Source organism: Mauremys reevesii, linkage group 8 (genome assembly GCF_016161935.1).
Source record: "Mauremys reevesii isolate NIE-2019 linkage group 8, ASM1616193v1, whole genome shotgun sequence".
NCBI lineage: Eukaryota > Metazoa > Chordata > Testudines > Geoemydidae > Mauremys > Mauremys reevesii.
The window spans coordinates 27,667,775-27,694,444 of NC_052630.1; the positions used below are offsets into that span (position 1 = coordinate 27,667,775).

General features: G+C 40.4%; 1 protein-coding gene across 20 annotated transcripts in view; it reads left to right on the top strand.

The window, feature by feature from the left end:
- The window catches only part of TENM2 (teneurin transmembrane protein 2), a 1,520,094-nt gene that overhangs the window by 1,035,347 nt on the left and 458,077 nt on the right, over nt 1-26,670 (top strand). For 18 of the 20 annotated variants that reach the window (XM_039484033.1, XM_039484034.1, XM_039484029.1 and 15 more), the window contains one exon: nt 14,483-14,566. The exons of the other annotated variants lie outside the window; for them this stretch is intronic. In XM_039484033.1, the coding sequence (XP_039339967.1) occupies nt 14,483-14,566 (84 nt within the window). The remainder of the gene's footprint in view (nt 1-14,482; nt 14,567-26,670) is intronic. 20 annotated transcript variants of the gene reach the window in all.

Sequence of the window (26,670 nt, forward strand, 5' to 3'; positions counted from 1 at the left end):
TTGGTGATTCTGTGCAATAGCCCTGTCTTCTGGCATGGACTTGGAAGGCTTTTTATCCTTCCACTAGAGGCTATTTCAGGATAAGTTGACAGCCTGCACTGTATCTTTTTATTCAGTCACTTCTATACACTGAGTGCCAGTAGTATTTTCAAAATAGCACTTATGATAAGGGAAAAGTAAACATGAATGGGCTGCTGAGAATTTATTGATACTTCTGGTTGTGTTGATCAAGAGCTCTGGCAGCACAGTGGCTCTGCCTGGCCCGTGTAATGTCCTTCCACATCCTTTCTGAGCTAGCCAGAACATTTCTTCTTCTCAGGGATAAAATGAGAGTTGGTGACTTGATGAAATAAACAGGAGCTAAGAGGGCTTGTCAGTGTTGAGCCTTGTCCTGACAACTGCCTCAGCAGAATGCATTTAATAAATTGTGATTGACAAAATACTTGAAAGCTACAGGTTGAAGTTGAAATCAAGGTATATGGGGAAGTCGATAGGATAACATTAGAATAGCCTTATAGTACAGAGAGCTGTCGTGAATCACATAACTGCTTTTAAATTGGAAAAACTTTTAACAGTGGGAAAACTTGGATGGTCGTGGTACAGTTGTCATTAAGGCCATTCCTATAACTGAGCCTCCATCTCAGGGACTTTGTGCAATATTTTGTTACTTGATCAGATTTAATGAAGCAATTAATTCAGTTTTCAGAGTAGCATCCGTGTTAGTCTGTATCTGCAAAAAGAACAGGAGTACTCGTGGCACCTTGGAGACTAACTTTATTTGAACATAAGCTTTCGTGGATTACAGCCCACTTCTTCGGATCCGAAGAACTGGGCTGTAGCCCACGAAAGCTTCTGCTCAAATAAATTTGTTAATTAATTCAATGTTAGAGAGAATCTAAAATCCAGATCTTAATATCAATGAACTTTGTGGAAGTCTAGATCCAAACTCTGAAGTTTTGTGATCATTTCTAATATTAATACAATCCTTATCAATATATCTCATTGTAATAGATTAGTTCTTATCAACAGCATCTTAAGTATAAAATTAAAATTACATGAAAGAAACAGAAAAGGAAAACATTATCATTTTAGAGACCCCAGGATCAGAATATTACTGCATTATCTGAGATGCAAAACGTTCTCACTTCATCTTTTCTCCTCTCTCTGTAGCATCTATCCCTCTCTCAGACATCAGATTATCTGGTCATAATCATCACTTAAACTTCAGCTGCTAAATTATAATCTTATAATAAGTTCTTAGGCTATTTGACTTTGCACTTTACCCATTCATCAACTTCTACTGGGCTATGTCAAATTAGGAAAGAGATGATGGCTCAGATATGCAACGGGGAGAAGGGTCACTGCCACTTGCATGGGGGAATAGGTATGGGTGAGGTGTTGGGTTTGTTAACTAGCTGGTTGGAAGGAGGCCTGTCCTGGTTGCTGATGGGAGTGTGGGTGATGAGGGTTGGGGGTAGCAGACAGGCTATATTAAATAACTAGGAGAGGGGTTTGATAAGTTAGTAAGTTTTAAACAGCCCAGTTTTCCCACTTTTTAATCATAATTTAAATGTAGTGGCCTGAATTTTCAAAAGTGACTAGACTTTTATGTTTCCAACCTGAGACATTTTAAAGGGGCCTAATTTCAGAAGGTGGATGCTCAGAAGTTTCTGAAAACAATAAATCTTTTAAAGTATCTCTACCCTGGTAGCCAAAAATAGAGGTTCTCAAAGTTAATTTTGTAAATTTAGGCCAGCATCTTTTCCTTAATTGCTTAGAGAAGATATATTTACTATAGCACAAGCATGTGGGAATACACTACAATATTTTTATATAAATCCTGAGGTGATTTTCAGAGTGTTTCTGTTCAAATTTGGTTGCAAAAATAACTCCCACAGAATGTTGTTATAGTGTTTCCAACTGTAGTGTGCTGTGACAGTAAGCAGATAGCAAATAGTCTGTTATGCTTTATAGATTGCAATCATCATACTCCAGTACGAGTTGATGCATCTGTTGGTGTTCATTCTATTTCACATTTGCATTTAAATTCCTATGGAACAAAGATAAGATAAAGAGGAAAACAAATGATGCTTATTTGTTGTTCTTTTGAACTCCGACTATAACTTTGAGAGGGAAAACCTCAGGGGAAAAATCCTATGTATTCTTTACAAAACATCATATGCCCATTCAGTCATTAACAGTCTTCAAAATCCCTGAGGCTTTAGTGAAGACATAAATCAGCAAGGAATAACCCAAAATACATTGAAACCCAAGGAAAAAAACCCATGCACAATATGATTGTAATTTGTGTCAATATTTTTAGTTCGCATAGAATACATTATAATACTGTTCTCCACCATACACACATTACTGATACATGTAGAAATATTGTCTGCATTTATTTACTTTTAAAATATTGCTCCTTTTTCATCTGTTGTAGTTCTAATTTGTTTTCTCTGTCACAGTGCACAGCATGAACTTGTAATACATTTAGGTATATCTATCTTACATCCAAGGTAATTCACCTGGCTGTTATGAACTACCCGGTTTGTGGGAAGCCTGGGAACAGTCCTTCGGGTTAGATCCAATCCACCAACAGATGGATGTGTATACTCTGTAAAATGGTGTGTGTGTGTGTGTACACAGAAGTGCAGCAGCTACCCTAAAAATAACATGCCTACATATTCGTGGATGCACACATTATATAGGAGAGCTGGAGTGGGCCATTGTTGTGAACCAGTCCATCCCTATCGTTGCTCATCCCTCTGCTCCCACCCCTTGCTTCAAAGATGTATTGACCCATAATTAAGGCTGCGAGTTGGTCATGGAAGTCATGGTTTCTGTGACTTCTGCAGCGGCTAGTGCTGGCTCAGCCCCCAGCACCAGTGGGTTCCCAGGCCACCTCCCCCAGCACCCGTGTCACCCCCGGACCCCTCCCCCCCGAGCAACTGAGCCCCCCCTGCCCAAGTTTTAGTTAGGGATATAGAATAAAAATCATGGACAGGTCCACAGGCCGTGAATTTTAATTTACTGCCCATGACCCTCCATGATTTTTACTAAAAATATCCGTGATGAAAACATACCCTTCGCATAATTACTAATAGCTCTTATTAATGAGGAAGGGCGTTCTTCTTGGAAGACCTGGATCAGTTTACGGGTGCATGTTGTATAAGTGCTGTAGATGGAGAGACAGAAAGCATTACTCTTATTAAAGTCCGTGAGATTTAATAAGTATTTCTAAGAGGAAGGATGGGCTAGTGATTAAGGTGCTAACCAAGGACTTGGGAGACCTGGGTTCAAGTCCAGATTTCCTGTGTGATGTCAGGCAAGTTATTTAACCTCGTCTTGTCTCAGTTCCTCATCTGTAAAATGTGGATAATAGCACAGTGGGAGTGTTGTGAGGATAAATAAATTAAATGTGACATGCTCAAATATGATGACGATGAGGGTCATATAAATATCTACATTGGGTTGGGCAAACTACAGCCTACAGGCTGGATGTGGCCGTGAGCCATTCTAAGCCAGACCGCAAGCCGCACCACGCACCACTCCGTCTGGGGCTCTGGGTCAGGGGCCGCATCACATGGCTCCCAGAAGCCGTGGCATGGTCCCACTCTGGCTCCTATGCACTCCAATGGGAGCTGCAGGGGCAGTGCCTACGGATGGGGCAGCATGCCTCCGCGTAGGAGCCAGAGAAGGGACATACCACTGCTTCCGGGAGGCGCTTGAGGTAAGCGCTGCTCAGAGCCTGCATCCCCTGAGCCTCTCCCCATGCCGCAGCCCTGATTCCCCTCCCGCTCTCCAAACCCCTTGATCAATGGGCACCCCCGGCCAGAACCTGCCCCCTTTCCCGTACCCCAACTCCAATTTTGTGAGCATTCATGGCCCACCATACAATTTCTATTCCCCTGTGTGGCCCTCAGGCCAAAAGGTTTGTCCACCCCCAACCTAGATAGAGGGCAGGATTTAGCTCTTAAATTTTACCAAACCTAAATAAAGATGCATATGTTGTGTTCTTTTTTATAGTATTACATTTTCACTGTAATTTAAAAGAGCCACCCATTAATGGGAGAATTAACTTCTTAGGGTCTGGTTCTTCCACCTTTCATTGCTTGGGCATTGGTTTTTCATGACTGTGAATGGTGTATCTTTTTTTAAATCCAAGATTGCATGTTTTATCAACTCTGTGAGTCACAGACTAGCAGCTGTAATCTAAATTCCCATCCATAGATCATAGTTGAGATGGGAAGAGTGATGGCTGAGTGGGTGGATAAGTAACAGCAGGTGTAGGGTGGAGAGAGATAATGACAATATCACAAATCTCTCAAATTTTCAAAAATTCATGTTTTAATTAAAATATACCATGAGTCATTTGTGACTTTTCCCAAAACTTTTTGAGACAGACCCAGCAACTTATTCATTGCTTAATAACTTACCTAAACATTAATTTTTGACTGAGGACAGTATCTCACGCTCAGAATTAGAAAGTAGATACTGAGTTATCTTGATACAGGCTAACATTTTGATAGCAGTCTTGGAGCTGGGGGGGGACGGGACAGGGGTTAATGTAATTGATTGTTAATAAAGCCTCATTCTGAATCACAAAATCCTAAAAAGGGGGCAGAATGGATACTGCCTCAGCAGATGACAGTAATATCACTGGATGATATATTATTTATGGGAAATACGAGCCTGACAAACAACAAGATTTCTATTAGAGAGAACTAGACAAAAGCTTTATCCAGTAATTTTGAAAGTTGAGTGCCAATAAAAGACTCAACATCTGCCCCTTTGCATTGTTTGTGATACCTGAGTACCGAGTGTTACCATCAGGATATCAACAATTACCATTTCAATTGCAAGTGTAGGGGGAAAACAGTCTCCTCTCACATACCACTGTGTGGCAACATTTAATGGCTATCACGGCACTTGAAGAAGTGAATGTTGAGTTTCATATGGCACCTACTATACATATCAAATGCTTCCCTATCCCAGCACTGATAATAGAACTGTCTGTGGATATTTCATCACATGAGCCTGTATCTCTGGAACACGTAAGTCCACTTTTTGTGCAACTCAGAGTGCAACTTCCCAGCAAGCAGACAGTAAATGTAGGCTTTCAGGCTCTCTGCAGGTCACTCTCATTTATTTTATTTTGTCCCTTGTTTGAGAGAACAGCCTCTCCATTTTGCCATGAATGCCTGAACATTTATGTTGGAACTGTCACAATGCTCCATTTTTGCTGACATTATCTCTTAAATTAAAATGAATACAATCTGATCAAGAATTGCTAACATCACTTTATTCCTATACTCACAAAGGAAGAAGCAGAATGGTATTTGGCAGATAATTTCCGCTTCAGTGCCTGCTGATGCCTCCTGCTTGAAATGCTTGGTAGTTCCAATGGGATAAAGCTGGATCTATTTGTAGAAAATGGACAGTTCTCATCATTTCAGATGGAAAATGTGTGTTTATTTTAAAGGAATCTTTCCTCGTGTGCACTGAAGTGCATTATTTTGTACTTGTGAGTCTGTGTGACTGTGAGGGTCAGAAGAAGTTTAATACACAAAAGCACTAGTCTGCTCTAGTGCCAGGTCAGTACACTGGCTTGCGTCCTCTGAGGCCTGTATGTTTGAGCCTGCACTACATTAAGCTAAAACTGAAGTGAGTATGTGCTCTTAGTTTAATAAAGAGTGGACAATGAGGCTATTGTCATCTACATATAAGTTGGCACAGTTTTTTGGTTTTTGTTTCACTTAGATTTCAGGACTGTGATAAAAAGGGTACTGGGGAGGTATTGACTGAAGTCAGCTTACACCTGAAGGTGACTTGGGAGGCTTTGCAATATCCAGTGGTGCCAAGAGTTATTAGCACACACTAGTCATATTTTCTTCTTGCAAGAATCTAACATCTTTGGTATTTTGGTAACATCTTGGCTGACTCATCCCTACTTTGAACTCTCCAGATGTAGAGGTGTAGAATATTAACACATATCCCAAAAATGAGGACAAATGCAGATTCCTCTTGACCGTCTCAGTTTAGCTTGTGTTGCAGCATTTTTAACTTATTCATTTAAATGTTGATAATGGTCATGGATAAGTTCCATGAATGGTATCGGTAATAACATACAGTATTTACTATATACTGTCCACTTCTAAATTTTGAGTTTGCAGATCTCCTGGGCACCTTTCTAATGCTTTTGGCAAGCTCCGTTAATGTCAATTCATCCTCTGCAGTTGGGGAGGGGACATTTTTGCATAGATTTTTTTTTGCAACTGGTTTAGACAAAGCAGTACAAAACTCTATATCATTTCTGCAGTCTGTGCTTCACTGATTTAAATAATTAAGATATTACTCTTTGCAGGTATTAGGGTGGGTCTTGGAGCACTACTTGATGTAAAAGCACTAGTCTGATTACTATTTTAAATAGCATTTGTACAGATGGTGGGCTAGCCATACAGAAGGATTTAGGATCAGGAATTGTGTAGCAGGGATATTAAAGAAAGTGCAAGTACCCTAAACCTAGCTATAGCTCCTACTTCAAACTCCAGCTTCTCTTATTAAACCTAAGTATAATTCCATTGTTTGTAACAGAGCTGCTATTTTATTTTTTAAGGCTGAAATTATGAAGTCTTAATACTAAACCAGTGCCAATAGCAATAAATGGTTTGCTTACCCACAACTGTGGAAATAGCTGTGGGAGAGGGTCTGGGAAAGAGGAAGACTCTTTCCATTGTTGAGGTTTCCATTGTTGAGTTTCCTCCAAATTCTTCTGGTGGTGGGAGGTTAAGGTCATCTCCCTTTCCTCTCTAGGCAGTGTGAACAGGTCTGGCCCCAAACCCTACAGATAGTGGGGGGTGATTCTCTAGAGGCACAGTGTATCTGCATAGCCCAATTCCATTAGAACCATGCTACCAGGACTTCCCCGGCCCGCAGCTGCTCCAGGATCCTTATTAATGGGGGTGTCACATTCCAGGGTGCACGAAAAGGCATATTTTGTACAAAGATTATTACAGTATTGTGTGGAGTGTAAATTCAGGGTTTTTCTTGATCACAGGCCTCAAATGGGGGATGGTGGCCATGGAAATTTCTCACTCCTCCTTTTTACACACGAATGGCAAGATCTGTTCTTGAAGAGTCCCTTCTTGTGAGGATCTAGGAACATGATCAGTCCCAAAGTTTTTCCTTTGATGTGGCCAACATCTGTGCTGTATGGGGAGATATTTATGGATATAGCAAGGCTATTCCCTCAATGTACGTCTTCATCACAGAGTTAACTTGGCTCTTATTCAGGTGTTGCCACTAACTCCCCTCCCTTCCACACACAAAACCCTCTTACTCAAGTTTATGGATGATAAACTTGGGGAAGTAGGTTAGTTTTAGCCTGGGCACCACTTTCATTTAGGATGATAACCCACCCACACTGCAGTGAAGATGCAGGGTATATCACACAAGTGCTGGTGGTTCTCCAGTGCCTTTCTGCAGTTCCTTCTGTGTGCCCAAAAGGAAGCCAAGTTCTCCCACAATTTCCTGGGAAAGAATCAGAGGGATTTTAAGCTTACTGCAGCACTAAGAACCATGGGATGTGCCCCCTGAAAGTCCTAGTGACACACACACAGGAGTGCAGCACTAGTAAGGACAAAGTAACTTGACTTGGCTTTGCGGAGTGGCTGTTTACCCCAGAGCTAGGCTAATCTGGGTATTCAGACCCAGGTACTGCTCGCCTGTGTTACCTCTCTAGTGAAGACTGACCTTCAGAGACATGCAGGTATTTATATGGATAATGCCTCTTAACACTAATCTGAATTATGCATGTGCCTGCGCTCTTGAATGTGAGAATAGAGCCTAATATTTCTACTAGTCCTTGGGAAATGGAGATGTAAAAGGAGAGATTTTCTTTCTTTTTTTAACAGTTACATCGTGTTTTCACATGCTGCTAATTACTTTGTTCTGTACAACCGTTGCAAGCAATACACTTGGAAAATCTGACTTCTGGCACAACCAGATTAATGTTGATAATATTTACCAACAGTTTAGGACTGTATGAAAATTCACATAAAATTACTTTCAAGTCCCATTTTGATGCAGTGGTGGATCAGAAGCCTTCATTTGTAATTTCTCTAAACTGTGCCTTTTATGAATGGGAAAGGGTAAAAAGTCGTACATCTGTAATTGATTTCAATGAGCTGCCAAAGTTACTTGAACTAACACTAGTGTCTTGTTTCCTGTGGTGTATTTCATTAATATTTTGGAAAGTGTCTTCAAATATTGAATTGTGGATTTATTTATTTAAGAAAAAATGTGGGTTGTGTGGATAGCAGAAAAGAAGAAGATACAATTCCGAGTTCTCTTCTGGAAAATAATGCTATTTGTGACTTACTATAACAATACAGTACATAAATATGAAGAAACAAGCTTTTTTTAGTTTAATTGGCTTGCTGAATGTAGTTCAGAGAAGTGAATAACTACAACTCTGGCTCCAAGGACAAGAAAAGATCAAACAACACATCATACAGAAAACGTAAAATAGAACACAATAGAATAAAACAGCAGAATAGGTAATTCTATCACTTAAAGAAAATAGAAGAAAAGAACAATTGCATAGGCCTTTTATGGTGTAAAATCAGAATAGATCAAGTGGCATGTTTTATTAAAAAGCAGAACAGCTCATTTTTTTATGTTTTTGTGGTTGTTTTTCATTTCTACTTGTCACCATCAGATTTTCCTCTAATTCTTCATAGTCCCCAATTACATATAGAGAGCATGAGTTCTCTGGTTGAAAGTACAAAACATTTAATTTTTATTTAATATTTTTGATCCAAAACATTAGGGCAGGATAAGACAACAAATGACAATACATGAAAACAACATAGAGATGGGCTGAAGGAGAAACCCAGATCCATACTGCCCTCAGCTTTGTAGAAGTTTTGATCCAGAATCTGAATATTCTGGTTTGGGCCCCTCTCTGCAAACACATATGTGATCAATGATAAAAGCCAACCAAATCAAACACTGATGAAAATTAAATATTGGCTAAGGGGAAGAGAAGGGAGAATATAGAGATTAAAGAGTAGGGGACCAAAGTCCTTAGTAATACAAACTAAAAGATGTTGAAAAGAAAGGTTATGTTTCTAGCTTATTCTGAGCAGATAAAGTTAAGAAGAAAAGAAGTCCCAAGTCAGAGGCAGCCACACGTGCAGGGTGATGAAGGGGAAGATAGTGATCCACAGCAATGAACGCAGCTAAATTGAAAAGGACAAGAACAGGCATGAGACCTTGGAGCTAGCCACAAGCATAGCATTAGTTAGGACTGTCTTGGAAAAGGCAGTAGCAGTGAGGTCAGGCCATCACAAGGAGGAAGCATTAAGGAACGCGCTTCCTTCCCACCTTCCATGCAGACTCCATCACATTCTGCAACTGGCTGTGGCATGAGTTGGGACCACGCTGTTGAGAGCGTCTCTCTCTCTGAGCTGCAGTGCCATTCAGCAGTGCATCCAGAAGCTGCTGGCAACCTTGCAAGCAAGTGGGGAGGAAGGTATAAAGGGAGGAGAAAAACTGTTGTAGCTCCTTTCTGCTTGCTTTCCTACTGGGCAGTGAGATCCCAGGCAGGCTGTAAGATGGGTGTGTCATTGACTCCACCTGGGCCCTGTTAGAGAAGGGGATGCCTAGCACAGATGTTCCCCTCCTCACCAGTCAGCAAAAGAGTAGTCTCAGTGGTGGCTGAGAATGGGAGGATCTGGTCAGACTCCCACCACAAGCTTTGGGGAAAAACCTACAGATCAACTGTAATTGGGGTAGGGAAAGAATGAGATCAATATTCTGGAGATGGTGGGTTGAGGAGCAGTGGCATAGAAGCAGTTTGCTCTGTATGCAGGAGCAGGCAGGAGCTAGACTGGAGCTAGGATAATTGTTTGGAAACAGGAGACTAAAAGGAAATTTTAGGAAACAGAAAGCCAAGTTGTTTTGTATTAATTATTTAAGCAAAGAGTTGATAGAAAAATATTATGGAAATTCAGATTTGCAAGCCTGGATTGTGTTAATAGGCGGGTTGAGGGGGGAGGAGCTCAGGAAACCTGGTTGGGAGTTATGTTATAATTATTTAAATATAGTTATATTTAGTGCTTGTTGGCAGAAAATTTCGTTGGGGGTACAATATAATACAATACAACCTCTAGCTCCAGCAAACCTATTGTAGGAACAGGTAGTGTTGTAGAAGTGAATCTTCAGGAGAGATTGGAATGAGGACAGGGGTAGCTTGGCAAGCTGGTACTAAGAAGGTGGAGGGTGTTGACATGGTGTCTAAGATCTGTGAATAACAGGAAGGTATACAAGGAAGCATAGCAAGGTCACGTGTAGTGTACTTTTCCTAGACATGGGTGAGGCCTGTGGGATAGGGACTAAAATTAAGCATAATGACTTATGGGTTTACTTACAAAAGATTTTTTTTCTTTTTAGAAGACCAGTGATTGTAGGTCATAGTCTACTCTATCCTTCCTGATAATTGCAAAATCCATTACTGTCCCTTTGAGATGGTTTTTTATAAAACACTGCATTAAATCTGAATAAAAGCTTAATAAGTAGATTAGTTAGAACAATAGTCCTCATGAGGATGTTTGATTCTGAGCGTAGCTGCTAGAGATAACCCTAAATGCAATTAGGTTTAACTCCTTGTGAGTGTCAAAGGAAGGTAATACCCACAGAGACTTCCCAACAAATGACATTATTTAAAAAAAGTGTCTCAACATTTAAATTATTCTTTCCTCCGGGCATCAGTAACAAAACCTTTGTTAAGAATTGTTGGAGAAACAGAGCCTTGGATAACGCACAGTGGAAAATTATTTTTGAAAAATTTGTTTTAGATGTTTCACATCAAAAAGATGGATGGCTCTGCTTCCGTGGGGGAACAGTTTGTTGTCGTCATCTGTAGTCTTTGTAATTGTAAGGATCAAAACTCCCAAGGTGGCCAGAGATAAGGACAAAGACAAAATAGTGATTTCACTAAACATATACAAGTTTATAAAGGGCAATGTGATCCAATGTTGATGATTTTTTCTCTGCTTGTATCTGAAATAAAAACAAAAGCTTTTATTAAACAAAAAATCCCAGACATTAAACTTCATAAATCCAGTTCCTATTCCAGCATATAATGTAGCAGACACTGTTAGATTACAAACCACTAAAATTGCTTAATTTTATTATCTGTACTGCAATGCCTGCATCAGAACTATTGCATTATAATGAGGATTTTGGCATTGATATTCAAAACAAATAGTCCCAATTACAGCAACAAAAAAACCCACCTTCCCAAACACTTCTAAAATAACCCATTATGTATGTTTGCAGGGTTGTTGTAACTGTGTTTGTTGATATGGTGTGGTCTAAATGCTTTATTGGCACTTGTTTGGCACAAGCTGCATAATTCACATATTGCTCGGTTGCTTGTGGGTAGTGTGGCCATCCCAAATCCATGCCAATAAAACCTTTATGCCACAGTACGCCATCATGTATATTCTCTCTCTCTGTGGGACATAAATATGATCTTTATCTGTGTAGACTAAATGTACATCCCACTTCTTCCACACGTTCATGCATAAATTGCATACACATGTGCATGTGTTTTGCAGGTGCCTATACCTTCACGCACACATTTGAACCTTTGTGAGTTTACAATGGTTAGAAATTTTAAAGTGCGCATGCAAATGTTTGCACGGTAAAATACATTAGTGAGTACAGATGGCAGCTGAGAAGGGAGTCGGCCAAAAACATGGTCCTAAAAGCATATAAAACTGGGCACTCTTTTGCATGTTCAGTAAATTTGCCCTTCATATAAAAGGGATGTATTGCCTTGTAGTCTGTTTACCATCTAGAACAATGATGGGCAACCCGCGGGCCGCACACAGCCCGTCAGGGTAATCTGCTGGCTGGCTGCCAGACAATTTGTTTACATTTGCACAGCCCCCCACAGCTCCCAGTGGCCGCGATTCGCCATTCCTGTCCTATGGAAGCTGCGGGAAGCGGCCACTTCTGTATTTATGAATTTATATTCATGTCTCTGTCTAGATAACAGGGTTACAGATGCCATATATATAACTGCAAGTGTATTCACTAAACAAACCTAATTCAAATCTTTTTTCCCCTTACATTTTAATATTGCATCTTCTGGGTAATCTTTGGCACCACTGAAAAGAACAAACGTGCTATGAATTATGGCTGCTTACCTGTTCTGTGACTGCTAAAAATCAGCTATCAGGATTAATATTCAATAAGGACCCCACTTTCTAGATTTCTAAATGTCTCCTTAGCTTGACTACATTTTTCATGGTATTATTCATAGCTTTTTACTTGCAATGGAGTGCCCTTGAAAAATCTACAATATTTTTCTCCCTGCTTCAAAATCAAAAGTCAGTCTCATCAAAGATAAAGCTGAACTGATTAGTCCTGGGCCAGAGTAGCTGAAAATGACTTATTTTGCATCGTTTTCACTAGGAGTTCAATTTTTACAGCACAACATACTCAACTGTATGTATGTGGTGCAACAAGGGCACTTAGTGGCCAGTTTGCTAATCACACATGCCTGTCTTTTGCTATGTGTAATTTCTAAGGATATGTCATGTTCTTTGGAACATTTTTCCACCCCAAAGTCATTACTCTAAGTCTTGAGAGATTTTATTCTTTCAATCAAGTAGCAGATGTTTCAGTTTAGAAATGATACCAAGTAAGACAGATCTCCCCCCCTACTCTTCCTAGAGGTATAACACATTTCTTTTAATGCCTTCAGTACAAGTGAAATAATACTTTTTTTCTGTATAATGGCTTTATTCAGTTATCAAACTGAATCACTGTTTTTCTATTTTTTTTAAATTATTTTTTGCATACCATAAGTGACAATGAGAAGTAAGACGGACATGTTTTCAGTGCTGATCCTGAAACTAGTGGGTGCAGGATTGGGACATTAATGAACCATGGCCATAAATTAGTAGGAGCAAGTATCTACAAGATGTTGAATATCTACTGGGAGAGGACCAAATAACCACAGGGTGAAACCCTTGCAAATTGTGGGCACTTAGACTTCCCCAAAACCAGACCCTATATGAATTACCAGGCTCATGGCCTCTTCTGGACTTTTAAGTAACTACTTGAAAATTGAGTTTTACTTCACTTTATTTTTGTTGATTAATCACCTACCAAAACTTAGTAATAGTAGTAGTAGCTGTAGTTATTAAATCCTCTGACAGATTCTTCAAGGAACTCGACATTTCTTGGGAAAATAGAAGTATAATTGTTTTTAAAATGTATACCTTTATTTTAATTCAATTTAGATTTGAAGTAGTTAAACACACTCAAATGAAAGGTTTTTGATTAGTTTCATTCTAACTGATCCACGATTGAAAGCTGAACATTTCCTTTTCTACCCTCCCAGCCCCCTTTTAATAGAGATTCTTATTGGTGTTGAAGAACTGGAATGGGTTACCTAGGGAGTTGGTGGAATCTCCTTCCTTAGAGGTTTTTAAGGTCAGGCTTGACAAAGCCCTGGCTGGGATGATTTAGTTGGGTTTGGTCCTGCTTTGAGCAGGGGGTTGGACTAGATGACCTCCTGAGGTCCCTTCCAACCCTGAGATTCTATGATTCTATGATTCTTTTTCTGAAAATTATTATTTTAGCATAGAAACTTTTGGAGAGGCTTTGAAAACCAATTTCTCAGATCATTCAGCTAAAATATATTAGAAATTGATAAAACTGTGATATTTGAAACACTTTGGATTTTTTTTATTCTGAATCACTGGACTGTCTAGTTCAAATTCAGCAGAATGAGCCTGATTATGTTGATTCTGAATTTAAATCTATGTATGCATCTCAAGTAAATGTAAAAAAAAACAAACCTTTTGGAGTGTCTCTTGAGATGCATTAGAAAAGGGATCATGAGTAAAAAGCTGAAACTGTGTTTTAAATAGCTATAACATGTAACTTACATTATGGTGCTACAGGTCATTTAGTAAAATTATTTTTCTCAGGATATTAGATGTCACTTATAGATATTACAAATCTCACTGACTTCTGGGGAACCTGTGCACATGTATCCAGAGGCAGACTTTGTTCCAATGTATATTCACTTAAGTCTCAATAACGTTTAGGGCCCCATTTGGAGACATGCTAACCTCTGCCTACTCCCACTGATGACAATGGGAGTCGAGGGTATTCAGCATTTGCAGGAATGGGTTCTTACCGGGGGTTACAAATGTTATGCCTACCTAAGCCTCTTTACATGTCGTTGATCATGTTGTATAAAATGTATAAACCCTTATGTAATTTCTATATGAATAGCATTCTGTTATTTTTTAAAAGAAAAGTTTATATTTACTGATGGTTTGAGGAGGTAATCCTTCTGTGATCTTACCCAGCTGTGTTACATCAACAGTGTATGGGGGAATATTAGGGAGAACGAAGAGTTGTCTCTAAAATTTATTTATTTTATTTTATTTAGATTTTCACACACACCTTTCTGAGACATTGAAAGACAGACAGACAGGCTGGCAGCAGCTGGCTGAGACAAAGAACTCTCTAATACGTAAGGTTTTTGTCTTGCTTAACCCGTATTCCCTATAAACGTAGAATCTGGCTAGTTTGCTTCTGCAGTGATTAGCCAAGCTGTGTTTATATTATGCTTATCACATATTTTATTTGTGGGATTTTTCTGTGTTTTCTACTGTGTAGTAAATAAACCTGGCTTTTATTCAGATAACTACAGTCTATTCACTGACTCTTAAGCTGGGCTATTTGTTATTGTACTCGTAAGAGAGGAGTGGGTGGTGAAGGAACTGCAATCCCCCTGAGCCAGCCAGAGAGTTGGCACAGGCCAGCCATGGGCTCAAGGATTTCTGGACAATGTGAGGGATGCCAGGTCTGGTATTACACAGACCTAAGGAAAGACACCATAATATCTGTACCCATAGTTTATTTACAAAGGTGGCTGCATATATTTTTGCTCATTAGTGGAAGTTTGCATGTACTGTAGATACTGCTTCAGAGATTTTGCAGTCTGCCTTTTTTAATGAGAGATTTTGAGATACCTGTGTTCATCTTTTGCCTCGACTGAATTTTTTTATCTAAACCAGTTTCAAATCCAGACAGTAGCTCTTAGTGCAACATTAAGCTTTTTATCTTAAATATCCCATATAACACAATCAGAATTTTTGTAAAGAATTACCTCAGTGACAGACGAGTTTTGTTAAAGTATATAACTGTATTATTCCCCTTGACTCCCACAGCAAGATAGATAAAATCACTTGGCAAAAGAGAGGAGTGTGAAAAAATAATTTGGCATTATTTTTTATTAACAGAAAACTTTAATAGTTGATTAAACATATGAAGTGCTTCTTGGTGTGATTTTCTATCTAAATAAAGATTCAATAAACCCCTTTCCCCTGATATCTCTTAAATACTAAGTGTTGTTTTCATTCATTGGATATGTCCAGTTGCATTAACCTTAGATCTTAGTCAATATGTTCCATTGTGCCCTTACTAATTTCCCAGGAGCCAATTCTGATAAAGCCTTATGCCCTCAAGGCTGCAATTTCTGTTTTATGTTTGACTGGCTGTTCAGATGAAAGATGCTTCCTATTACACTATTCTGCTTTCCTTGTCTTACAGCCATCATCATCTTTGTGACGTGTGTTCAGTTAGGCCCTTATTCAGCAAAGCATTTAAGCATGTTCTCAAGGGCTTTGCTGAATCAGAGCCCTAAAAGGAAACAATATCCTAAATTCTGATCTTTAAACATTTGATAGGATTGTTTTTCTTCTTTTTGTTTTTCTGATGTACTCTCTTCCTTAACATTCATTTGATTACTCCTGGAGTCTTGCAAATAATCTTAGATATGATTAGGCTGTGCTATGCAAGCATATCTAGAAATAATAATAGACTGATCAAGAATTCCAGGATAGGGTCCTATTTTGTTTTGCCTGTCTAGGGCCAGATCATGTCAAATGCTGAATACCAATGACTCCTACAAATTGCTGAGTGACTTCAACCTTCTTTATAGTCAGTGGGAGTTGAGGGTGCTCCAAAAGTCTTGGAATACTTACAGCATCTCATAGGATCAGGCCCTTAAAAATCAGTCCAGGTTTACAGTGAGAGAGAATTTGTTTGCCACAGGAATTACATTCCCATGATAGAGGTTTATAATACAGAAATCAGGCCCAGTGTGTAGCTAGTAGCTACTTAAAAAAAGATAAATTGTATAAAGATTAGAAATGATCTGTTATATCTTTCTGCATTTCTGAAGTGCCCATGACCATAGTATCTTGGCTAGTGATCTAGCTACCAGTGAAATCAAGGGAGTTACACTAGCGATGAGTTTGGCTGAAATAGTATATCACTGAATTGCAATACTAATAATAGCAATATTTCAGTGTGTCCTCCAGAATCCATTGATGCCTATCTTAGGGGCTCTCTGCAAGGCCTTTCTCCCTGGGTCACTTCATCTATGAACACTGTTGTCTTCCTGTCCTTTCTTTTTTTAATTATATTGTGTTTGGTTGCCCATTTTGTTTAGCTTTCCTTAAGAGCCTGACCCCACGTCCCACTGGAAATAGTTGGATTTATATATTGTTTTATATTGTGCAGCATCCCATGCATTCAATGATGTAGAAATGAATGAAATAGAATCTAGTGGTAAATATTAATATTAAATATATATTCTGTTTTTACAACAGTTTTAATTCTTATTCATGGTCTGCTGTAACTGGGGAAAAATATAAAAATTTAAACAGATTGCAAAGAAGTGGAAAGAAAGTAATCCATCTCTTGGGGACTTTTCTGCGTATGGAATCATTTCTACATATAGGGTTTGGCATAGCTTGTGGGAGAATGTATTGCGTATTGTGTACTGTAATTGTTACAAGAAAAGAGTGAGCTTATGCATACAGATGTTGTCACTGGTAACCGTGCTAGCTTAATCTATTATGTTTATTATTCAGAGAAGGAATTAGGACCAAGACTCAGCTTCATCTGTACTCTTTTAAAAACAAAATGCCATGGGGTCTTTAACGTCCATCTGATACTACCAAAAACTGACAGATGGCACCAACCTTGGTTTAAAGTGTCATCTGGATGAGGATACATCCAAATAGTTCTCTAACACTATTAGTGCACATGGTGTGTTAGTTTTGCAGAAGCCTTTGAGTAAAGTCCTCAGCTTTTCATTTGAGAGGTGCCCAGTTCACACCAGTGCTTGCTAAGTATGTGAATTGTTTTCAGTATACTGACTGAATGTGAGATACTCTGGTACATTCAGTATATGCCAAGGAGCAAGATGTCATCACTGCTCGCCAAAACATTCAGCAAGAGATAATCAGAGGAAGGGCAGCTAACTGCTGAGCCTAGGTACTGTAGTGATGGGCACTTTGGAAATGTAGTTAGAGAGATACCATTCAGATCTGCTTTACAGATGAGAGTGCAGTAGCATGGTCAGTCACTGGACTAAACAGCCATGTACATACTGAACTTTATTTTGTAAGATTCTGAGCACCCTAAGTTATCAGTGTGCTCCATGGTCCATGTTCAGAATCTGGCTGGACTGAGCCCATGAAAATATCCTCAAGTCTTTCACATTTTCTGCCTATTAAACAGCAGATTACTGTAGTTTTAAAACTAACTAGGGTGACCAGATGTCCCAATTTTATAGGGACAGTCCCGATATTCAGCACTTTGTCTTATAATGGCGCCTGTTACCTGCCACTTCCTGTCTCAATTTTTCACACTTGCTATCTGGTCACCCTAAAAATAACTCACTGAGGCATCCTTCTTGAGGATCATACTGGTGGCAATGTGTGTGCTCTGGCTCCACATGCCTGGCCACCAGTGTGTGGAACTTGCTGCCTGTGGATGATCTGTCTCAAGCCCTCCCATTTTTAAAGAAACTAATGAAGACACTCTTTCTTTCTTTCTTTCTTTCTTTCTTTCTTTCTTTCTTTCTTTCTTTCTTTCTACCCAGCAAGTTAGTAATGTCCTACTCTCACTTCCCTCTCAGCACAGGATCTTGCTGACTTTGGGCTGATCCACACTGAAGAGTTACATCGGCATAGTGATGTGTCTCAGGGAGATGAAAAATCCATCCCCCTGAGCAACGTAGTTAAGCCGACCTAATCACTGACATAGACAGTGCGAGGTCGACACAAGAATTATTGCATCAGCCTAGCTACTACCTCCTTGGGAGGTGGATTAACAACAGAAATGGGAGAACTCATGGTACGTGTCTGCACCAAAGCACTATAGCTGTGCAGCTGTGGCATTTCTAATGTATACATTGCCTCAGTCAAAAGAAAAAATTGAAAAGATCTGGGGCAACCTTTACCCACCTTTCCCTCTTGCCACTCTCTCAGCCCTCGTCACTGATTAAGAAGTTTCTCATCTGTTCTCCACCATTTTCCACCATCCCATCCTATTCCCGAGCTCTCTCTGCCCTTATCCTCAATGCCTTTCTCCCTCCTCAAGCTTCTCCTCCTCCTCCTCACAACACAGGCTTGCTTTAGCCTTTTGCATCCAAAACAAACACAAAAAGCACCTTTGACCACAGGTCTCTATTTACAAGTCCATTTCTCTTCCATTCATCTCTAAGCTTTTTGAACATGCTGTCTTCAACCACTGTCTGGAGTTCCTCTCTTTCAATTGCACCTAGATTGTTTCCAGTGTGATTTCTGTCTCTTGCACTCCTCTGCAGTGGCTCACACCAAAATTTCTAATGACCTCTTCCTGGCCAAAGTTTAGAAGTATTCCCAGCTTGTTGGCTGCCATTGACCTTGCTTTTCTCACAATCTTAAGCTCCCTTTGCTTTTGTGACTCCTATCTTCTCCTGATTCTTCTCCAACTTCTTTAATCACTCCTACAATGCGTTGTTTGGAGGATCCTTCCCCCGACCTTCCTGCTTTCTATGGGTGTCCCTCACAGTTCATGCTTGGCCCCCTCCTCTTCTCCTTTACACCTGACACTCTGTCTGGGTGATCTCGTTCATAAATACAAATTCAGCTATCATTTTCATGTGGTTAACTCATAGATCCACCTCCGGTCCTTTCTCCTTCTGTCCAAATTAAAATCTCGGCCTGTCTTTCTGATATCTCCTTGTGGCCAAAATAGAACTCTTAATCTTCCCCCAAACTCTTCTGCACTCTCTTTGCTAGGTTACTGTAGTTACTGTTTTTCATGCTGACCAGTATAATCTCACTGTTTCCTTGTGCTATCCTGTCTACCTTCAGCAAGCATCTACTGCACTTGTGCAAATTGTGCGCTATTATGCAATCTTAAATTACATGATCTCATACTATTTTTTCCCCTTGCCTCCTGCAGTGCACAGGATGGACCTGGTCTCTGAATGAATCAGGGTTATGTAGTGAATGAGATTGTTGTATGTAAGACCCCTGCCTCATTTATTGCAGAAATTAGAAGGTGTGTGCTAAATGAGCTGGGAAGAGAAAGGCTGGTCCTATGGTTAAGGCATAGGAGAACTGGAGTCTATGACTGCATCTTCCACAGAGGGTATGTCTACACTGCAATTAACAACCCATGGCTGGCTCATGTCAGCTGTCTTTGGCTCACAGGGCTCGGATTAAGGAGCTGTTTAATTGCAGTGTAGACATTCGGGCTTGCGCTGCAGCCTGGGCTCTAGGACTCTGTGAGGTGGGAGGGTCCCAGAGCTCATGCTGCAGCCTGAGCGCGAACGTCTATACCTCCACTAAACAGACCCTGAGCCTGAGCCCTGTGACCCTGAGTCAGTTGGTGGAAGCCAGACATGAGATTTAAATTGCAGTATAGACATAGTCTGAGTTCCTGTGCGATGCTAGGCAAATCACTTAAATCAGACATTTCAGAGGTGGTCACTAATTGTTTCCTCATTTTCTGGATGCCTGACTTGAGTCCTAGTGTCTGATTTGCACTCATAACCGAAAACGAAGTCAACAAGAGCTGTGCTTTGAACATACAAAGTGCTGTATAATGCTAAGTATTCTGGAAAATCGGGTCCTAGATGTCTCAAAATTAGTCTCACTAATCCTAATATAGTGGATACATTTGACTTTAATCTTACTATGCCTCAGGTCCTGGTCTACAATGTGAGGGATAATAATACCCTCTCACCGCACAGGGATGTTGTGAAAATAAATTTGTGAACATTTCTGAATCACTCAGAGGCCAAAGTGAAAAACGCACAAGAATAGTAATTCTGTCTTCAGAGCAGGGCTTGAATAGTGTGCAGTAAATAAGGTCTGAGGCCATGCATTTTTCAATGAGAAGAAAACAAAATATTGAATAGTTGGTCATTTAACTGAGCATCATCCTATATTGTGTACTGAAGGTGGCCAGGGGTCCATTGGACAAAATAGTATGTGATCATGTAATTAAAGACTGTGGCAAAATAGATATGTACCCGGGGGCACATTAAGGTTGCACAGGAAACCTTAATTAAAGCATATCCTAACTTCCAAGCGCTTAACTATGCAACATTAATATTCTTTTGACATGATTTGTATGTGTGTGATACACACTCATTGTATACACTGCAAATATATAACGCAAGACAATGGAAAAGACTCCAGATACGATGTTCTGTAGCATCCTTCTGGTGCTGATAGTTTTTTTAATAGTGATGGTTAAGTGTGTGTGTGTGTGTGTGTGTGTGTGTATAACTCCCCCAACAAGGTTTCTTCAATAAATATCTGTAGACTCAGTTGTAGTTTCTGATTTACAAATTAAAAATAATTTACTTATACTAGTTTCAGTGTAATTACTTTTTGAGTTGTTAATAAATAGGTCCCAGGATATTCTTCCCTTTTTCTGGGTGCGGGGAGGAGGGAGAATAAAAGGTTGAATTTTGGATGCTATTTTTGTATTGTTATTATTTTAGAGAGGGATGTAAACTAAAAAACGGGAGTACTGTATTTGGGATCTGGGGAGTCGGTATGGGTCTCTAATTTCTGTAGCATGATATTTAAAATAACAAACTCATTTCCAGTAATCTTCAGACACAAATATGTTCCATTATTGTTGTTGGAAATTATATTTACGTACACTGGACACAATGCATCCCTGTTGTGACCCATTGAAGTCTCTCTTCCATTGAAGTCAATGGAGTGACACCAGGGATTAATTTGATCCTCTCTATTTTACTGTGGATTTGAAATATTTCACTTGCATTGTCCTAGCACAAGTTTAAAAAAATAGAAACTCTTATAAAGTAGATGAGCAAAAACGTATTTATGTCCTGGGGTTTTAGCATTGATTTCTATAGCAGCCAGCTTCAGATGTAACAATTACTTTTCTCAGAACATGCTGTTTTGCCCAGAAATCATCCTCTAGAACATGTAAACTGCATAGCAAAATTTAGATATTTAAAAAATAATAATTGTGAGAATGGAAGAAATTCTGAAAAAAATATCCTTACAGATTGGGTACTAGAAACAAACAAATTCATGACAGTATCAGGTAGGTTAATCCCAAGGGCAGAGTTAATCTTTGTTATGGAATTTGTATCTTGAAAACACCATATTCAAGCTAACAAATTTGCAAACTTTGTTTGAGAAACAAAACAGATTGTGTGTTGCAAGACAGAGTTTCTGGCAAAATACTCTATCGTGTCAGATTTATACAAACCTATCTCCTGTGTATTGCACCATGTCCTAGAAAACTGGAAACCATGAAAAGAAGTGCTCATATTTTAAGGAACTCAGTGACAGCTGATAAAAAAAACAAAACATTTTCTGTGGCACTTTTTACATAAAGCTTCCACCTTAAAGAAACTGATTTGATGGAATAGGTGGTAATTTTTAACACAAGCAGTGACAAAATAAACACCATCTGTTAGTGTTGACTTATTCCACAGTATTCTCATGCTGGGTGACTTTATTTCACTTTTTTTCAGCAATAGTTAATGACACATCTGGTATGCAGTGAAGGTGCATTTGGGGTGATTAAATGTGGACATACGTTTAGACAGAGTGCTCACGGAACAGTTTTTCAAGACATTAAGGGACAATACTAAGCAACCAAAAGAGAGAGTGTTTTTAAAATGTCCCCGTGTTAAATTTCCTTCTTATTATATAGCATGCAATATGCAAACAAAGAATAGATTAAATGTTCACAGTTGATCAGGTCCTCCCCTCCTCCCCTTTCTCTGTGTCTTTGTATGCCACATTTGATGATACAATCTTATCTTTGATCTTCAGAGTCAATTCTCTGTGCTTGTCATTCATATGGTAAACAATAGGATTTTTCAGGGTGTATCAAGATGGCCTGTCTTTGGAGTTACAATAACATCTTTTCTGTAGTATAAAGGAAATAGTGAGCTAAACTGTGTGAAGAATTCTGTGTATATAAACATATTCTTGGAGAAACTGAATTAAATGTACAGGTCCCAGGCAGAAAATATTACCCTTTGCTTCTAGTTAAGGTTAAGGTGTTAAGGTGCAGGGACTTAGCAAGACCACAGTGCCTGGATGTCCTAATGGGGAGGAAAGGCATACATCAGAAAGAGTTACTGATAAGGCAGCAAGCCAGAAACCAGAGAGAAGGACAGAGATTACAGATTTATTCAAAGATCTGTCTTGCTGAAACTGTCTTAATGTTTTAAAATAATAGGATGTACATTAATGACTACATTATAGTAGAATATCTGTTATTGTAATATCCAGAAAATAGCAAATGAATTAATCATGATAAATAATAATGAATACCAAACACATTCACAATGTCTAATCTCTTTCTCTAAATAATTATTTTGAACCTTAAAGATTTATTAAAAACAAACTAACTTTTTCCATATGTGTTTCACCAGTGAGTTGCTAGGGGCTCATGTGAGCTCCTCATTAACAGAACCCACCTTTTGAGCTCTGTGAGAGGGAATCTTACCTTCTGTTTGGGGTGGAGTAAATCTCTAGTCCTTTTATTTCTGAAGTTCACCTAGTAAACTGTGTACCAGAATTGGAAGAAATATTCATCTAGGCTCCACTTCTGCATCAGAATCTACTGGGGGGGAGATTTCTTCCTCCCCCCCAAATAAAATACACTCTCATACCCTACCTTTCCATGTATAATTAATCAGTTGCTTTGCGGTGTATCCCAAGTATCATCTCAATGAACATTCCCCAAATCCGTAGGCCAGCTTTGTGCAGTAGTATGACGGTCATGGTCAGAAATCAGGTTTCATATGGCAAATTATTACTTTACAAAATGCTGAGCTTAACTCTGCTTGTTAATATTTCCGGTGTTCTCTGAGTGCACCCACTATTCCTATGACAATAGTAGCTAATGTAATAGGGACTCTGTTCTTGCTTCACACACCATTGTCTCTAGCTGGATATAGAAAATGCATCACATAGTCTTATAACCTCACCTTATCTGTACCATGGATTGCTCTAGCAGTGTACCAGAAGCTGAGGTGGCAGAGTCAAGCTACTGCTGAACTTCATCCTGCTACTTCCCACTAGTGTCTACCTGCCTGCTCAGAATCTGAAGAGCTGATACTGGGAGGGAGCCTTGACCCAACACACTCTCCAGCCTAGGAGATGAATTTCTCTATTCTGGAGTCCCTGTCATTGGAGGCTTTTAAGAATTGATTATACAGATTAAGGATGGTCTAAGTATACTTAATCCTGCCTGCATGCAGTGAGGTCCCATCCAGCTCTATATTTCTATGCTTCTCCAAGTCAGCTACCTGCCCACCTCAAAAGCAAATAAGATCCATTACCTAGATGACCACCAAGCCCAGCAGACCAACCTCAACACAGCCAAAGACCACAGGATGACTTTCCTGACACCACTATGGCTAGCAAAGGTGATAGGACTGACCATCCATCCACCTGTTGCTGCTGTGGGGAATGGCTGCTTGTTAAGGAAGCCAACTAGAGTAGCATCACTATGATACTGAGGTGAGCAAAGGGCATACTGGACCAGAGTATAAGGGATGGGAACTGATTATGGTTGGGAGCAGTGAATAGTGAAAAAATAGTATTCTACCTAGAGAATGTAGTATGGCACTTAGGTGGAGAAAATTTGAGGGAGCTCCATTTTAAAATGATCTGTTTCTTTGGCTGGAGTAGAGGGTGGGCTTCAAGTTTCTTCTAATTGTCCTTCTTTACTTTGTGCCTGGAAATCATTGAGATGCGTGATATGCTTTGGCTGGCTAGGTGAATGGATTCTACCGCCTCAAAATCTTGTGGCAGAATTGAGGCCTTGCATTGCAAGAACCTCTGGCCACAGGCCATGGTGGGTTTTTTTTGTTTGTTTGTTTGTTTTCCCTTTGTTTTTATGAGCTTTCGTGGGTGAATACCCACTTCTTCGGATGCAAGTAGTACTTGCATCTGAAGAAGTGGGTATTCACCCACGAAAGCTCATGCTGCAAAACGTCTGTTAGTCTATAAGGTGCCACAGGATTCTTTGCGGCCTTTATGGAGTTTCTAGAAATAGTTATGCATGAGATTGATTTTCAATAGAAGATTTTAGGGTTTACTCAGAGAGAAGAAGTAAATGAGTTGATGGACTTTAGACCAGCTGTGGGCAAACTATGGCCCGCGGGCCAGTCCTGCCTGGCCCCTGAGCTCCCGACCGGGGAGGCTAGTCCCCGGCCCCTCCCCCGCAGCCACGCCGCCGCGCAGTTCGCAGTCTGGCCCGCCACTCCCACTGGGCAGCGTGGGCAGTGCAGCTGGCTCTGGCCTCGGGTGTCGCGGCTGCGAGCTTCTGCTGCTGGTAAGGGGACGGGGAGTGGGGGGTTTGGGTAAGGGAGTGGGAGGTCCTGGGGGACAGTCAGGGAAGAGGGGGCGGATGGATGGGGCGGAGGTTCTGGGGGGGGCAGTCAGGGGATGGGGAACAGGGAGGGTTGGGAGTGGGAGTCCCAGGTGGCCTGTTAGGGGGCGGGGATATGGATAGGGGTCAAGAGGGCAGTCAGGGGACAGGGAGCAGGGGGAGTTGGATAAGGGGGTGGGATCCCAGGGGACAGTAGGGGTGGGGGGTCCCGGGAAGGGGTGGTCAGGGGACGAGGAGCAGAGGGCAGGGTGGGAGTCTCAGGGGGGGATGTCTGGGGGCCAGGGGTGTGGATAGGGGTCAGGGCAGTCAGGGGACAGGGAGCAGGGGGGTTGGATGGGCGTAGGGGTCCTGGGAGGGGGTGGTCAGGGGACAAGGAGCAGGGAAGGTTGGATGGGTTGGGGTTTCTCGGGGCAGGAAGTGGGAGAGGGCAGATTGGGGGGCGGGGGCCGGGCTGTTTGAGGAGGCACAGCCTTCCCTACCCGGCCCTTCATACAGTTGTGCAACCCCGATGTGGCCCTAGGGCCCCAAAGTTTGCCCATCCCTGCTTTAGACTGTACAAGCAGGGAATGATCAAGAATGACTGTGAATAGCTCTGATGATTTTGTGTTCCTGGGATCAGGCAACATTGTAAACTTCCTTTACGTTGAACTTCACAATATTAAGCCCAAGCAGTATAATCACTGATTATCTTACAGAACCTCTCATTGACCTCAGGGTCAAACTACTTTCCAGTGACTCTCTCTGCCCTTTGAGTGAGCTCAACTCTCATCCCATCTACAAATCTGAGTCGGTCAAGATAGGCCCAGGATCAAATGTTGTCTATGACAACTGGAGGCTGGAGACTATCTAGTATGTTTTTACATTGGAAGGCTCTTTAAGGGAATATGTTGAAAGATGCTGCTTTCACTGCTGCAGAACAGAAGTGAGTTATAGTCTTTCTTCCAGGCCTTTAGATAGCTGATGGCTAGTATGATGGCTAGCATTGCATAGACAAAAAGACCATTCCCTTTCAACTTCAGTATCTTTGTGCAGGAGTCACGCACAATCCCGGTTCTTACCCTGGGGAGGCAGATATTGGTTCCATTGCTGCAGTCCCTCAGAGATGGAGATGCAGGGCTATGTAACATCCAGTGTCGCTGTCCTTCAGTGAAGAGTGAGCACCATGCTTGTGAGAAAGTGTTGCAATCCCCACTGAGGCGCATTCTCCCCCATGGAGACTCTGGCAGTTAGCCAAAATACCTCCTGAGAGTCTGTACCCTTCCCGCATCCCTTGAATGCAGTTTACGACTTAATAGCGGCAATGTAGCCAATAATGCACATTGGAGATAACAGGAAACTGTTTAGAGGATGTAAAGTGAATGGAGGCATCCAGTAATGCTTCTCTGTATGTTTAAATTTAGACTCCAGAGGCACAGAGAATTAATGTTGATACCAGTTTTTCATAGTCATCTAGGGGAATAACATGAATATGGACATCTTTTGTGCATTCCCAAACCTTCGCTTTAAAAAAAAAAAAAGTGAGTTGCTAATGAGGGTTGGAGATATACCCAAATATCTTTGTAGCTGGGCAGAGTTTAATAAATCCAAATAACTTGGTATCAATATTTGTGTTTTGGTTTTCATGGCTTTTGGACTTTTAAGATCAAAATTAAAGCCAGAACTGATTTTCTCAGGGTATTTTTACTGTCCTGTAACTGAAAATAATCTGAACTCATGTTAATTAAGTCTCACAAATGACTTCCTGAGCCATTAAAAAAATCATGGAAAACATAAACACCAATGCAAATAAATAAAAATGCAAGCCATCACTCACACCTCTAGTTGTTGGATAAAATTGTTAACAGCTGTTTTTGTATTTATCCAAAATGATTCTCTTCCCTAATT